We start from the raw sequence: 16,790 nt of genomic DNA, 5'->3' as shown, positions 1-16,790 counted from the left end.
CGGATCGAGACGGATATCGAGACGTATATGAACGGACGCCTGTTGAGCGTGATCGAACCTCATCAATCAGGGTGTTATCGGTACCGAGTAACCTATCTGGCAAAACACAGTTGTTATTCAACATTTTTCCTTAAACTTAAGTAGAACGGGGAAAACAGAATAAGAACATTCGTCTTCTGCCGTTCGTTTTTCTACAAATGATTTTGGCGGTCGTTCCAAGCACGTGAACGAACGTTCGCTCGTCATCGTCTTCATCGACATCAGTGGCTTCTTAGTCACTAATTTCTTACGATAGCGCGCTCTCTATTCTCGCTAACGACGGGACGCTGTCTTGAAACAAAATGACGCGCGCCAGCCCGTCAGCTGAACTCATGACCACCGAGATTCAGGGTGGTGTGACACCCGATTTCGGAAGCTATGGTGCATTATAGTGCCTAGTATATTGTGGCCGCGAGGTGAGGTTTAAGTTTCTGGCGGTTAAAATTATGGGGTTTAACGTGCCAAAGCCACTTTCTGATTATGAGCCACGCCGCAGTGGTGAAATCCGGAAATTTCGACCACCCGGGGTTCTTTAACTTGCGCCTAAATTTAAGCGCACGGGTGCTTTCGCATTTCGCCGCCATCCAAATGCGGCCGCCACGGTCGGTATTCGATCCCGCGACCTCGTATTCAGCAGCCCAACCCAATAGGCACTGAGCAACCACGGTGGGTTTCTGGCGGTTGCGGCAAAACCACATTCTCGAATATAAGCTGAACGTCAACTTTCGACAGTCTTTGTTAAATGTAGAAGTACATCGGCCTACATCCGCGTAAATGCGGTGCTGGACGACGATAAGGCCAAAGTCTTGGTAGACGTCTCGAGTATGCACGCAGGCGCCTGTCTCGTGTTTCTGTCCTTCGCGTTTGTGGTGTTTTCCCCGCTGTGCCTGCATTACTTCTAAGTATAGTATTTTTGAACATTCTGAACAAAAAACAAATAGTTCAGTTGGTTACCCATACACATGATGACATGGAATTCGCAGAAGTCGATCGTAAGAACAACAGCGAAACCGGAGCCACAAAGTTTCTCGCTGACTGCCGAAACGCTTATCTAGTTGCTGCAATTCGTATTCATTCAGCACGCGAGGAAAACCTACGCCATTTCTCAGCACACAGGCTCACCAGACTTCCTGCACAATGTAGAGTTGAATTGATATATATATATATATATATATATATATATATATATATATTTCAGCTTCTTTTTGTTGTTGTGTAGCTATGCCGTATGGCAGCCCTAATCGAAACAAATACTTCTGTAAATGATAGAGATAGAAAATGATTTTGGTTGCAGGAAAGGAATTAAATAAATATAACGAGCGTTCGACCAGTGCAGAGAACAAAGAAAGCGAACCTCGGGAACACATAAGGCACATTAACCACGTATTCGCGTTACGTCTTTTTTAAACCTCCCACATCAGAATGCCGTTCGCGAAAGTTCTCGCTGGTGGAAAACGCTTCGGACGGGAATTTAGACATATAGAATTCATTTGCATGCGGACGCTGTCACAGACACCATGGTACTTCGAACTGTGGTATACAAATTTCACCCCCCCCCACACACACACGCATACACACGCACAAGGAAAATAAAAAGGGAGCATTCGACCAACGTCTGCATTTATCGCAGGCGCTGTATCGCAGGCAGCAGTTTCGTAGTATCCAATTGCTCACGCTAAATCAGTGTGCGTTCTTTAAAGCCAACGCTCGGTCAACCGAAAATGTCGAATCACGCCGTTTGCGCTCTCGCCTGGTGCTTGTTTGACAATACTTGTTTTACTAACCTACTACTAACCTAACTTACTTAAAGCACAGCTATTTCGCTTCCCGCCTACGCCTCTTCTCGCCGCGAATACGAATTAAATGTGCCATACCAACACCCCTCCCCCCCTTTTTTTTTTAATTGTAATTCCTTCAGACCATGCACGCGAGCACCGACTGGAATTGTCTACTTCCTTCCGTGTCTGCAATTAGTGATGGTATCACCTTCAAGAAAACCACGTTTGAAGCTTTCTGTGCGTACAAAAGAGTTAAGATAAATAAATAGATAAAAAATAAAATTGAACCATTGTTATATATAAAGCATACGGCTTTTAGAGTACTTGAATAAATAAAATAAAAATAAATAAATAACAATAAAGCATGTTGCTGGCTTTCTCCTCGATAATTTAGTCTATTCTTTGAACCCTTCAGTGTCTGAAATCAGCCTTACGACGCAAGGCTCATGACCAACTGGTGTTTGAGACCAGAGAGGTTCTCCATCAAGCCCGCATAAACGGACACGACATCATCTTCCAATGGCTTCCGGGGCACTGTGGCATCGTCGGAAATGACCTCGCTGGCGATGCCGCCCGGTCAGCCCATAAAGAAACCCTGGCATTTTCTGTGCCCTTATCAAGGACAGATGCTGCGAGGGTTCTTCGTTTAGTTGCCCAAACCATGACTGAAGCTTTGTAGAACACCCCGATTCTTCAACTGCCGTCCTCACCGGTTGGGTCCGTCATTGAGGCTGAAGATTTCATCGAACTTCTCCCCTCGTGATGCAACTTTACTGTGCCGCCTCTGTTTAGGGATCGCGTTTACGAAAGCCTACTCATTCCTTATTGGAATGTCCGACACACCGATCTGTGACTCGTGCAACTGTGAAGAGACAATTAAGCATGCGTTGTGTTTTTGTGATCTCTATGACAACGAACGCGACGTTCTTCAGAAGGTGTTAAATCGGTTACATAACAGACAATTTTCAGACACTAAGATTCTCCGACAATGGTCCCATGCGTCGCAGGCTTACAAAGCGACGCGGGCACTGCCATAATTCATGAAAGCGACTGGCCCTAGTGACCGATTATAGGCGTGTAGTTATGGACATCCGCATGTACTCACACCGACAGTGCCTTCTTCCCTCCCTCTCCTATCTTTGCTTCCCTTAAACCCCTACCCCTGTGTAAGGTAGCAAACCGGATGTGCCTCCAGTTGACCTCCCTATCTTTCCTTACTTCCTTTTCATCCTCCTCCTACTCGATTCCGCCTTCGATTTTCGAATGTCGTGACATTTCTCTTCATTTTATGCATTCTGACTCCCCGACTTCTATATGCGACGAATACCAGTGCCAGCACGGACAGAAGACTCTCGGCAAAATTTGCACTAGGTACGACGAACACGTACGTACCACTCGTACATATTTAATGAAACCAGCGACGAGGCGCGCGAGCTTAGACTCTTCTCTCTCTCTTTCTTTTTCTTTTTTTTTTCCCTGCCCGAGAGCCGAACTTTGTATCGCTCATGACGAATGATTAGGGGGAGAGGCGCAAAAAGTCATTCTTCCGACATATTTTTTTTCTTCCCTTTTCTTGCCTTATACTGCGTATACGCGAGAAACGACCAGGCCCTATCGCAGTCATATTGTCGTTTATTTCCGGTCAGAACCCGGAGAGAGCGGCGGCGTTCGCGTGACCTTATCGGCCGAACTGGTGCCAGCGAAGTCCCGACGAGTGTCGCGTCGTAACAACACTGTCGCGCTTCGCCGCACGGCTGTGGCGCTTCGGGCCGATTCTTCCGCCCCCGCTCCGTGCGCACAAAAGGAGGAGAACCAATAACGCCGCACACAGCAAATGTGGCGGCATACGGCATGCGAGGAGTCCCCGTGGACGTACACGGACCTGGCGTCGATGAGAAAGGAAATTGAATCCGGCATCTTGGTAGGAAAGATATTGGCACGAAGGCGACATATACATTGCGAGCTGCTTCTTCTTCTTCTTCTTTTTTTTTCTGCATACACCTTTAGTGCCCTGTACATGCGCACTCGAGTCCTCGTGTATGTCGAAATTGGGAGAACACGCAACATTATCATTTCAGTATACGAATCGATGCAAAACAATATAAGGAGAGGACAAACCTTTGCGTCAACCATCTGCTTCCACTTCAACAGAGCAGAGTGCATTTTCCCTCCGCGCAGAAGGAAGAAACAGCAGGCGATGCAGTACCTTGTAGCCGGTGACGCGAACAGGCCGTTCATTCAATGCGGTCGCCTGACGGGTGCTTCTTGTAAATGGCGCGAAATTCTGCGTTATACTTCGGTCGCGTGTTCCACTGCTTTCACACAGCCATAGCCTCAGACAGCTCGCGAAGCTGCCGCCCGTTTAACGGCGCGCGCGCGCTACGGAGTTTACAGTTGCTCTGTGGCCGAACTTTTCGCCCTCTGTGTGGCATCCGGCATTTCAAAGTTCGCCGAACTGCTATATGCGCGAGAGCCGTAGGAGGCGAGTGCGGGCAAGTGTGTTGGTCGTCTTCGATTTTTGTTTTATTTTCTCGCAATAAAGCAGCCCAATTAGCATAATGTCATTCTGCGGCAAGGAACCCAATAAACGTCGGCGCAAAGAACGACTGACGAAACGCCGGAAGCGAAGCCTGACCTTTCCTGCCTCAGGGAGGATAGTGACGTAGACGAGATTAAAGACGCGTCTGCGGTGCTACGAGAAAAGTGGCTGTTCGTTCGTAAGTTCTCCTAGGCATTGGCCTATACCGCCTTCGCTAATATTATGTCACCCATCAGGATTGGCTGCAGTTCAATCTCACGAACGATTATGTAGCGTGTAAGAGCTTTTTGTGCGTATACGTGCCCTGAAAATCCATCCGATGTGTGTATTCCTTAAGTGCTTCACGCTGGTAAGCTCTACAGTGCTGGTTAATACCGTTCTGGTATGTACCGTGAAACCATGTGCCTCCTAACATTTGCGTTGCGCTATTGACCCGTTCACAAACCCTTACGAATTTCCACGTGCTTTAAAACACTGCGGAGAATATTGCCTCTGCCCGGCGAGAGAGAGATACAGGCGGGCAGGTAAACCAGACGAGTGTCCGGTTTACTACCCTACACAAAGGGAAAGTGATATTGTGGGACGCGAAAAATGAACGGAAAGAGGGGGTCATGGACACTGCACGCCTTGTGCACGCAAGCGAGGGTGCACATCTCGCTAAATGGTGAAAGAATAAAACAAAGAATAAAAAGGGAGGCCATTGAAAACAGGAAACACACTTAAATGCTTATATATATATATATATATATATATATATATATATATATATATATATATATATATATATATATATATATATATATATATATATATATATATATATATATATAGAGAGAGAGAGAGAGAGAGAGAGAGAGAGAGAGAGAGCATCACTGCAGTGGTAGTGCAGTCAAGAAAGAGATTCAGCAAGTCTCCCAACCTCCTGGCAAAGGGCTCTTTGCGAATGGCAGCTGGCACAGCGACAACGATTACGGCAAGTGAAGGCGACTCGCACCCTGTGCCGAGTCAGGGGAGCCACACCCCGCCGCTAGCACCGTTCTTTCTTCACGCGGGATTCCTCTAAGACAGGAGCCACACCACGCTCATTCCCCGTCTCGCTTCCTGCACCGAGTCGTCCCGTCCATTAATCGGAGGCCGCCCTATCCGTTGCTCCATATATAAACGCAAACACGAGCGCTCGCACTGCACGTATAGTACACGCGCACTCGGCTTCAATAGAACGGTGCAGTTTTGTAGGAACTACACAGCCAAGCTGCTTAGGGGATGTGTGCGTGCACCAATCGCAACCATTTTCACACCTGAGAAGTGCTCTGTACGTGAAAAAAGATTTGTGAGAAAAAGCCACCGACAAATCATTACGGCCGGGTATGTTCTTAGCCAAGGCGGCAGGCCAGTGACAAGAAGTCATTGTTTTTTTTTTTTTTCAGTCCAATGAAATGTATTCGAATGTTCAGCCAGAGTGCGTATACTTTCATGATGTTTACAGGATCCATAGCCAAAGGCTAGTGCCGGATCAGCCAACTGTCGTATATACAGATATTCGACGACATTCACAGTTCCTGCGAGCCTTCCGAGCAAGAAGCTTTGTGAATGCACACGGTCCCATCTCTTGCATACCTGCACATGGCTTCAGCTGTTCACCACCATATCACCATTACGACTGTGTAGCCACCTGTCCAATCACTATCATCAGAGGAGAGCTCCCTGATGCCGATTAGTGGGGGAAATCCTCTTATATAAAAGTAGCAAGTTTTGTGAATGCGTGTCCCCATTATATAGCTATCGGCTTGACGCCGTTATGTACGGCCAGTCAGGATAGCCAATGCGCCAACCAGTCACGAGGCGGTTTTGTGTGCGAGAAGCTTGGCAGGCTCGATCACCACAGTTATAGCTGATGGTGCATAACTTTTACGTAGAAATCAGTAGGACAAGAAGTCGTTCGCATGGTCTGGTAGCGCTTTCCTAAAACAATAGTTTACAGGGACTAATCATACCTAGAGCTCTTTTGCGCTGAGAAACCTGGGCTGAAATTAAACAAAGCAGTTCGTAGGCTATAGAGTACTTCTCAAGAACAGGCGCCCGTCGCTCACGATATCGGACATGCGCTTATCGAGGGTGACCGGCCACTGATAATAGGTCCTTACGAGCGAAAAGCTTTGCTGACTCGGATGCCTGCTTATTGCATCACAATGAAGCGATTGAACCTTTCACCAACTCAATTGTGCAAGACGTGACATGTGGGACGGCGCACTATAGGCATGTTCTGATCTATAGTCCATCCTAATGTCAACAGGCTAGGTGCGACTGCGCGTCCCATTGCAGGTACGCCAAGCCTTCTCCACCAGAACCATGTGTAGGCCTCATTAGCGAGCTTTTAGCACAGCATACGCAAGAGTTCTGCGTGGGATACAGAATTTACGTGCGTATATCGCCAAAGCAGATAACATTCTGTCGATTCGCTGCTCTAGGCCCACTGCTCGAAGATCTTGCGCACCGTAGTGCGCAAGATCTCCGACTACATAGTTTCTAAAGCTACTAGTTATACAGTTAAGAAGGAACCTGCAAAAGACGGGTTTCAAAGGGTCAGTTAGAGTGTGACTTATTCACCAACAGCAGCTAGTCGTTTACAGCGAAGTTGTTAAGTCTCTAGTTGGTCGGGATTTTTCGTGTCGGCATGCGCCGACCCAAACAGACCACCAATGGCAGCTGAAAAAAAGGCTTTGTCTTTCAATTCCCGCGTAAAAGATTTACGTTTTTTTCGTATATTCGAATAACAATCCGGAGCTGTCATGTCTGAAGTTTGTAAGTTGTTCTTCACGCATTTTTCTGATGCAATTTACCCTTAAAAAGTTATTTAGTGCTATAATCCACTTGCGCTTGGCGGAGGGCCTAGCAGAAAGAGTATGCGTGCTGCACTTCCGCACACGTACGTGCGCGCATGACGTACGTCTCCAGTGGTGGTGGTGCTTGTGCAACGTCGTCTAACGGCGGCAACAGCTACGCTGTATACATCCACTTTCGCAGGGCGAGATGACGGCGGATTCTTTTGCTTTCACGACGCCCCGGCTTCAACTTCCACGAAGCTGCACAGTTTTTCGCGAGGCTCAGTACAGAAATATGCACAGACAAAGGGAAGAGAACGAACTCGCCAGAGCGTTCAGCCAGACGATAGCGTGGGACCGTTCCGAGCAGTTGGCCAGAAGCGCGCGCCCGCCGCGCGTGCTACATGGGAGCTGGCACGTGTGGCAAACGCGACACGCACGACGAGAAAGACGCACCAGGGCGCATGCGTGTTGTAGTTCTGGCGCCAGACTATAATTCAATGGAAGAGCAGCTTAACAGCATCGCTGCTAGCGGAACGCGCGCCGTGCGCGTCCTTGAACTACATTTATAGAAGCGCGGAGCATGATGGCGGCAGGCCGGGAGAAGAAAAGCGGGGGCGCTTTTGATGTTGGCCCGCTCGTTCGCTCAGTCTTTCTTTCTTTTCTTTCTTTCTTTCAGTTGTTTCCATTTGCTGCTTCCTGGCCTTGCGGGCTCGTCTTTACGTGAGAGAAAGCGACACGGCAGAGCGGGCGATGGCTCATTAAGTTCCACACTGCGGCCGCGAAGCGCGTCCGTATACATACGTGCCACTTTATCTTCGGCCTGACTGTGTGCGGACGCAGAACTTTTCTATTTTTTTCTTTTTTTTTTGTCTGGACGACGTGTTTTCGCGTGTGCAGACGGGAAGGCCCCCGTTTAACGTTTTGCTGAGTGCACCAAAAAGATGTCGCTTTCAGTCAAGCCTCGTTAAAGGGGAGCAGGGTAGAGGGGAGCACGTACAGGGACGCTACGCTTCGAGGGAACACGACTCGGCAAGTTTTGGCTGTGGCGAAGCATCGGATATAGCGTGAAAAAGGTGCAGTATGAGCCTATATAGAAGCTAAATATAAAACTTTGCAGTGCTTCATCGTGCTTCGTAGGATCCTGCTTGCCCACAATGATGCGTGCTTTGAGGCACGTGAGCTTCCGTTTGAGTCGGTGTAGAACATAGGCTTTGGAGTACGTGACGGCATTTACTTATTCTCCTGTCTTTTGATGTGCGAGATAAACGTTTATGTAGCTTCGTTTGTGTAAAGTGAACTTCATGGTATAGCCCAAAAGAGCATTACCATAGGGTCATCTCTGGTGTTGCTAACAACACGATTCTGCAACGTAGCGCTAGGCAACTTCAGCTCTGTGTATAGCGAAACCACTCCTTCAGTCGAACTTGTTCCCTCTTATTATCGCCAAATAAAGTGAGAAGGCTAGTTACACTGCCGCTAAACTTCTTTCAAGTGAGCACGCTGTGCTGCGAAGTTGTACACGGCTAAGTATTTATGTTCACTTCATAGTCTATCGTATGTCAATGGTCAATCGACGATCTGAAAGATGCGCTGTTGTTCTTTGCACAGAAAAACCAAAACTCCCAGCAGTGCTATACGGGTGAGCTTCGGCAGCTTCCTGGGCTATCGCAGTTGATGCCTTCGCACTGGCTAGTAGCCAAAGCGTGACTGTGTATAAAGAACAGTATCCTTCTTAGTCGCGCAGGCTATACTGGCTGTACGAGCTATATCACGATGTCCCGCGGCAGCACGAATACTCTTGTCGTAGTCGTGTAGTTTCGATTCTGTTATATGTTCTTTTATTTCCCCCTCTCATTCTCTTTCTTTTTTCTTCTGTGTTTCCCCCTCGGTGTATGTGTTAAGAACAGAGGAGTATGTACGTGCCGCACGTGATCGGATAGCGGCGTCTGGAAGATGATATTTCGTTATTAGCTGGAGAAGTTTGCAACACGTTGTACTGCTAGATGTACCTGCTTCTTTTCCTCTGGGATCACAGATATTCCGCTTTCCGCGTCTCCGTAACGTCGCACCATTCCGTGACCCATGTTTCCGCTTCCGCGAGACTTGTGCTTGGAACGTATGGTAGGCGTGAACGGTCTCATTTGCCTTTCCGCAGGAGTCTTAGTGCTTCGTGGGCTTCAGTCTTGACATCCCTGTTATTCTTTAGCATTCTTTGTTATAACAATTCGCACCACTTTCTGCACGTTTATCATGCGAGAGAAGAGCTAGGCATAGCCGAGGTCACTTATAGCCACCAACAGCTTCTCAAACGGAGCTAGCTAGCTAGGTAGCTAGCTAAAGAAAAGGTAATAACAATAAAGGAATCGTTACTTTCGCAGATACAATAAATTATTGGTGCGTTAAATTCAAATCAAACCGCGCTCTTAAACGTCCGCGGTTTCAAACTGAAATTTTTTTTTCGCTGTGGCGTTTCGCAGCGGGGTACACATCCCGTTCGGCCCTGCGATAGCCGGCGCGCTTTGGACGCTGGGAGACGCCGCCCCATGAGTCAGCCGTCGTCGGCTTGCGCAACCTTCACAGCTTCCTGCCCGAACACTGTGTGACATAACTGCAGGATACGTAACGCACACTGCGACACGTGAGCAACCTTACGCGCCGTGTTTACCTGATTCAGGGCCTCTGATCCGTGAACACGGCGGTGATCGCCGTCGCGGCTGACTGCGCTATTGTGATCGGGCTGCACGCGGCGTGCGCTGCGGGCACGGTGCAATTAATTGCGCGGTGTGGCCGAATACGCTCGGTGTACACTCGACTTCCTAGCGGACTGAGACTGATTTACGCCATTTCCTCCTCCCGCTTCGTTTATGCATCGACGCAGTGCAGTCATCCGGGCGCTGCAGCACTCGGTTTATTGAAAACCTTTTTTGTCTTATATAGCGAGTTAAGTTGTATTCAGCAGGCATTTATTAAGGATGAATTGAGCGCGTCTAGATTTCAGTGCGTTCCAACGTATTCATCGACTGCGAATCCTGAATTTAAATATACAGAAATGCGTAACAGAGCAAGCGCTACTGCACTATATAAGGCGTAGTTGATGCATAACGTTGTCGCCGGAGGTCTGAAGGTTCTAGGGAGAACGGCCACAGTTTCACTAAAAAGAGTGAAGCGTTACTAGTCTGAGTGCATGATTCGCTAAACACACATGTATGCGCTTCACATCGCTGTAGAGGACCGTCAGAGTGAGCGCAGTAGCATTTCTTGAAAACAACCGTTGTCCGCGTCTGTCGGTCACGGTGCTTATTCTTACTTTCCCAGTTTATATTGATAACTCTACTTTAAGCAACTCGCGCGGAACTGGATATGACTTGGCCAAGCGTGACCAGTTTAGTTTGCAGCATCGACATCACAGCTGCCATTAAAGGATCTTCTAATTTTCCTTCCCACAATGTTGCAGGCTTGTGCTCAAGCAAGCCTCAGAACATTTACGCACTACAAGACGCATGGTAGACACTGTATGGCTGGCACTAACATAGTTTCGAAATTATGGCTAACTCTGCCCATAGCAACTTCAAGCCATGCACTCGTTTCTCTACAGCGCCCACTCGCTCACTGATCAAGCGCACTACTGGAGCGCAACAACGGCAGCTGGTTGCACGGCGAGAGCTCTTTGAAGAAAAGGCCGCTCGAAAGAAATGTGCACGAACTTTCTGCAAGACAGAACGAATACGTCCCCACTTTGGATACACATCGCCAACTGATGTAGCGGTTGCAAAATGACCCTAATCAAACGAACTTTGCGACAGCGACGTTGAAAGGAAGTGGAACGCTGTCGACACAAACGGTGAACGCGACTCGGTGCCTCAACATTCAGAAGCTGGAAAGAAGTGCAGCCGTTCTCTGCGGCTACACCTCTCACTGTGGGAGCCCGGACGCCAGATAGGCGAGCCAAATGTCTCACAAAAGGATGCAACTTTACATTCTACACGCATAACGGAGAGAGCAAGGCCCATGCGGCACTTCGCTAATCACATCACTGCTAATGCTGCCCCGCTACAGCCGCCGCCTCTGCCCACTGAAGTCCTCCGAATCTATTCAGACGGACTCGACTGAGAGACAGTGCCGCCACCCAGCGGTTTCCATTGCGACGGCAGAACCGGCGGGCGCGTTTTTTTTTTATGTCCGTGTCCCAGTCGATTCCGGCAGGGTAGAATACGCGAGAAAGAAGCGCAACCGCCATTACGCCATGCCCTGCCTAAAGGCGTGCTCGCCGACACCGTATAAACGAAGCGGCGCACGCGACGCGAATGCGAAGACACAAAGAGAGCGAGAGTTTCAGCATTTTGTTTCGCAGGCTGCGCACACGTTCCGTGTTTGTCTTTCGGATGACCCCGCCGGCTGCCAGCTCCCGTGTGTACTACCTCCACGTGCGATCCACGGAGCTCCTTTTGTTTCGCGAAGTCCTGACCTCACTTATCTCTCTCTCTCTGTCGTTCTCTCTCCAATTTTTGTTTCTTTGCGCTGTAGCTGAAAAAAATGCCTGCGCGTGGCGCTTCCCACTACGCCTCATTGTGCGCGCGGCAGCGAAGCTACTAAGCCTAATCAGCGAGACTGGGGAGCGCTTGCTTGCTCGCGGCGCGAAGGCGCACGACGACGATGACGACAATCGTATCACTAATCAGGGTAATCGTTTCATAAGGGTAATCACCGGGCGCTGCCGTCTTCTTGGGCAGTTTCTAAGCGCGCGAACTGCAGCGACGACAAAGGGTTAGGCGGAGGAGCTGTTTCTATTCAAACTACAGTGAATGAAGGAACGAGCGGCAATGGCGCTTGCTACAGCGCGTGTGCGCCGATGATATGTGAGATGCAAACAAACAAACAAACAAACCGAAAACGAGGAACCCAGTCTGAATATAGAAACCACTTACCCCGTACTGAGACCTTCCGCCGTGTCGAGCTTTAGCGCTCTTGCCGGCCATAACCGAATAGAAGAAACAATATATATATTTATAAAGAAATTCCATGTCCTGGAAGCATGGGACAACGCAGCCTACGAGAGCATATATATATATGCTCGCATCGAAGCGGTTTGCCTGGCTGTGGCCGTAACTTTCGCGCTAATTATACTCGTGATGGCAACGCTTTCCCTGTCCTTTCTGTCTTGCTCTCCTTTTGGCCAGGAGCATGGGGAATGACTTTTATTTCTGTTCATTTTCGCCTGACGCATTGCCGTGTCGTTTCATTATATGGAAACGGGCTAGACTTTGCCTCCAGGACATGCAGGAATTGTTTCGCAACGTTGCCAGGCTAGTCCTACTCCGAGCGAGCGCCGAGCTTTATATTATGTTATATAGGCTTAAATGAAAAAAAAAAAGGAGACAAGTTTGACAGTAATGAAGAACATATCACGGTGATGCGCCGAGGCATTGAAAGCTGCACGAATGTTTTTCTCTCTTTCTATCTTTTTTTTCTGGTATGTATAGACCGGCTAGTAGCGTGCAGCCATGTTTGAGCAACGTGAGTGCATGAGCTTTCCCGTATGAGTCTGTACGAGCGAAGGCTTCGTGCATGCGTAATAATTAATTGTACACGGATGTGTTGCTTCGCTGAAGCGTTGGCGGGAATGACAGTGCACGAACATAATAGGCGGCTCACGAATAGAGAGAGAGAGAGAATTCTTTAATGAAAGGCAGATATTTCAGCAGGCGTATAGACATCGCTAACATGCTACTATGCGTGGGGCGGGGAATTGGGCAGAGAAAGAGAGGAGAGAGAGGAGCACGCGTACTGCGGTAAAGCCCCTTAATCTTCGTAAATACTGCCGCGTTTTGAAGAATGCCGCCTCCTCCTCGCGCGCTCTGGCCTAGGCCGACGCCGCGTCGCTATTGGCCTAATAGCATCACGTGGGCCCTCGCGCCGTGCATGAGCGCCATTTTTGCTCGAGAAGCGTCTATGGAGTGGCGAGGAGCGCAAGTTGGTGCCGTTGCTACGCTCGAGCAGTACGTGAAGGCGGCGCCACGGTCGAGGAGGGAGCGTGAAAGTGAGGAGAAGCGAGGAGGGGTGAAGGCGGAGGAGGAGAGTGTCGCTACTTTACGAAGTTTAAGGGGCTTTAGTACTGCGTCGCTGTCTGCTGCGTATATATCACTGAACTTCAGTTCAGATAACATTTGTCCGGCGAGCCGAACAATGAAAAATATGAAAACAGCCTACGAGAGCTGCATGTAAGAAAATGAGTTAGGGCACTCGGTTACGCGGGGCTTTAAATATACGCTGGCAATTCTAAAGTCAACCTTACGCGACTTTACAAGTTAACAGCTTTTCATTCGTGAGTGGTGTTTGCTACTGGCAGACCGCCTTGGTTTCTGTAAAGCATCATGACGATTAGTTTGCAGCCGCAGTTGAGAGCGATTCTCGTGTACGAATGCCTTTCTTTTTTTTTTTTGAGAACGCGGCCCCATATTTGCTATATTGTAGTTTCAGCTACGATGATCCGAAGATTTATAGGCACAGGCCAATGCCGTCGCATCGATGCCGATGAAACCTACAAATGACATTTAATTCCTTACTGCGCAGCGCTTCATTGATACGTACTTCTCGTGCACTTGTTTTGCAGTATCTACAAATTCTACAATTCATGACTCAACTCACAAAACTTTTCTCACTGGAAAAGAAACTTTACATCGAGGACAACTGGAATTTCCCTATTGGAATACATGTGAAACGAATAAATGCTTTAACGAAAAATAGCTCTCACCCACTTTGAATGAAATGCGTTTTTAGTTTAAAGAGAAAGCTGAATTACACCAACATTGGGAAGCCGTATCTTTAATTAGTGCATAAGGTGTTTTCAGCAATTTGGCTAATATGGAGAATCTGGAGAATATAGAGAGGGTCATCTGAAGAGAACGAAAATCATATACGCGTTTGTAGCTTACGTAAGATTGCCCAATGCTTGCGAGGGTTTTGCGAAACTCACAAGTTAGTGGATTTCAGAACGGTGAATAATGCATCACTTTTGCCGTCTTTATATGTTTCAGTTGTGCATTTTTCGTAATTGCGATATTGGTTTTTTATTGCTGAGTCGCAGAACTTTAAGCTAGATTCTTCTTTTTGATATTTTTCCGGTTTGCGAAACTTGGTAAAAAATATTCGTGGCCCACATACAAAATCTACTCTGCATGGTCGGTAGATTTCGACCTTTTCTTTCCACTGAACAAATCTAAGCACTATCTGTGCTACGAATAACGAGGAAAAAACGATTTTTCAATTTCCCATCTGTTTAGACGGTAGCTCCGGAAGTAAGGTTTCTCGGCGGTTGGCACTCGCCGCTCATAGTAACCGCGATAACGAGAATACTGTCGCACCCGGTGGCCAATCGCAGTAAGCCGTTACGTATATTAAGGAACATTTACTAATAGTGAAGTTACGATTACCTAGGGTGTCTGCGTCTCATCTTTGTGTCCCGTTCAATTTTTCGCTGCAGTAACATGAATCCCGAATTCGATACTCTATTTCATAATCGCTCATCCCGTTCTCGCAGTCCCAGTTACAAGGAAGCGTTCCGGAAATCGCGAGTGTTGCTGAGTCTAACCTAAACTATTGCTAAAGGAGAGGTTACAGATAGAACGTCTATACTCACAGGGAGGTTGTGCCTCGAAACAGGGAGTGGAATAAACACAAGAATATCGTATCACTGCAGAACGTTTCGGCGCAGAACTGCAAATCTGCGGACATCATCACTGCAGACCCCTCGAGGAGGAGCGGCCTAATCAACTGCCTACAGTGACTCCACCTGCCCCGTTTATTCGTCTTTTTCCACATATATAATACTGCCTCATGTTCGATTGAATTTGCAACAGTGGCTAAATTGAGACTTCAAAACGTACGCTTGTTATCTTGTATGTTTAGATGCCGGTTACATAGCATTTGTATACGTAGAACTCGTATGTAATCACTCGGGAGAAGATTCCTGATCAGTTATTTGCCGTTCGTGTTTCAACCTCTGCTGATGGTAAGTTCAGCGTGAACACTACGACGCTCTTTTGAAGCGTGAAAATACTGCAGATTAAGTGCGCTATGTCCTCTGGTGCATCACACGCAAGACACGGTAACGATCATATATCCGCTTAATATTTTACAAGGAGGCCATAGAGTATAGTTGAGCCGCTTATCAAACCATGGGCTATAACCGACCAGTCGGTTTCTCGGAAAACCTAAAACCTGGTCAAGATGTCACTGCGATTAAGTTTAGGTCTCTGTTATACATTTACCGAAATAGCGCACGCCATGGGCTAGCACGCCTCATCTACCCACACTGCCTTCTCTAAAAAACAACAACAAAAAAAGGAGGAAAAACAGAAAGACGAAAAAGAAAAAAGAAAGGAGAGAGTTTAATTGACCACTCTTCCTTCGTGACCTTCTCATTGTCATATATTATGACGAATGTCGCCCCGGAACTGTTCCCAACTACTTCGTTCTTTCATTATCCCACGGAGGAAAGTTTGGCGTATTTGTCTCCGCCTTCCACCAGGGCTACCGCGATCGGAAGGAACACTTCTCTGCCACCTGTGGCTCGGTGTGGCATCCACGAACGCGTATTCCTTCCGCAATGGAATGGCCGACACCCCTCCTTGCGACAACTGCGGAGAGAGGAGACCGTTACAATGTATAAAGAAAAGCACTCGCGACGGCGCTCGAAAAAACTGGACGATCGTCCTTTCACAGAAGAAGAATCTCTAGGACACTGGTCCACACGGGTTTCGGCACTCAAGGCCTTAAGAGCTCTGCTCAAGTTCTTGAAGGCTTGCGAACTGTGCGACCGTCTTTGAAAGTTGTAGCGCCTGACATGGCGTTATTGTGTGAATCTTTTCTCACTTTTTTTTATTCTTTCACCTTTCTATTCCCTTTCCCCCTTTCCCCAGCACAGGGTAGCCAGCCGGTACACGCACTGGCTAATCTCCCTGTCTTTCCTCCCTTTTTGGTCTGTCTTGGCGTAATTGTGAAACAAATGGGTCATTTCGGCGACCGAGCTTGTGTACCAAATTTTCTGGAGTGTCGTTTTTCCCGCCTAGTTTCTGCATCTTAGCGTCTCCCCCCCCCCCTCCCCCCACTTTAATCAGAAGGATTCCCAGGACTTTATCCGACATATAAGGTTTTACTTGCATCTGGAAGAACGACAAGAGCCGCAAGAACTGAACCGCCACTTATTCATTTATGTTTTAATTCTTCCATATTTTTTTTTAAATCTCGTTCAGGCCAACTCAGCATCTAGAACATGCAAAAAAAGATAAGCATGTAGGAAACACGTTCGCGCGTCCATTTATTTACGCTGCAGCCGGTGTTAGGCTAGCGCGTGTCGTTAAGAGCGATGGTTTTCACGCGGAAGTGTTTGACATTGGCGGCTGTGAAATCGCCGTTAACACCAGCGCGGGCTAACCACCTGCAGACGCCGATCAATCACGCGCTTTTCAGCATGGCTTCCGTCGAGAGAGAGAGAGAGAGAGAGAGAGAGAGAGAGAGAGAGAGAGAGAGAGAGGAAGGCAGTGCGAACTGTGTATATAGCCAATGAGGACGCTGTTGCGCTGTGATTAACCCGTAGAATAATGTTTACGT

The 16,790-nt window shown here is 47.9% G+C and overlaps 1 protein-coding gene across 7 annotated transcripts in view; it reads right to left on the bottom strand.

Annotated features, from left to right (window-relative positions):
* Epac (Exchange protein directly activated by cAMP) overlaps positions 1-16,790 on the bottom strand; it is a 514,493-nt gene that overhangs the window by 266,013 nt on the left and 231,690 nt on the right. Inside the window, exon 1 of one of the 7 annotated variants that reach the window (XM_075681978.1) lies at positions 3,936-4,186. The exons of the other annotated variants lie outside the window; for them this stretch is intronic. Within the exon in view, the coding sequence (XP_075538093.1) occupies positions 3,936-4,055 (120 nt within the window). The 5' untranslated portion in view covers positions 4,056-4,186. Of the gene's footprint in view, positions 1-3,935; positions 4,187-16,790 lie in introns of those variants that run through there. 7 annotated transcript variants of the gene reach the window in all.

The sequence above is a fragment of the Dermacentor variabilis genome, chromosome 2, assembly GCF_050947875.1.
Source record: "Dermacentor variabilis isolate Ectoservices chromosome 2, ASM5094787v1, whole genome shotgun sequence".
NCBI lineage: Eukaryota > Metazoa > Arthropoda > Arachnida > Ixodida > Ixodidae > Dermacentor > Dermacentor variabilis.
Note: the sequence above shows the minus strand (reverse complement) of the source record. Positions and strands in the feature narration are given on the sequence as shown.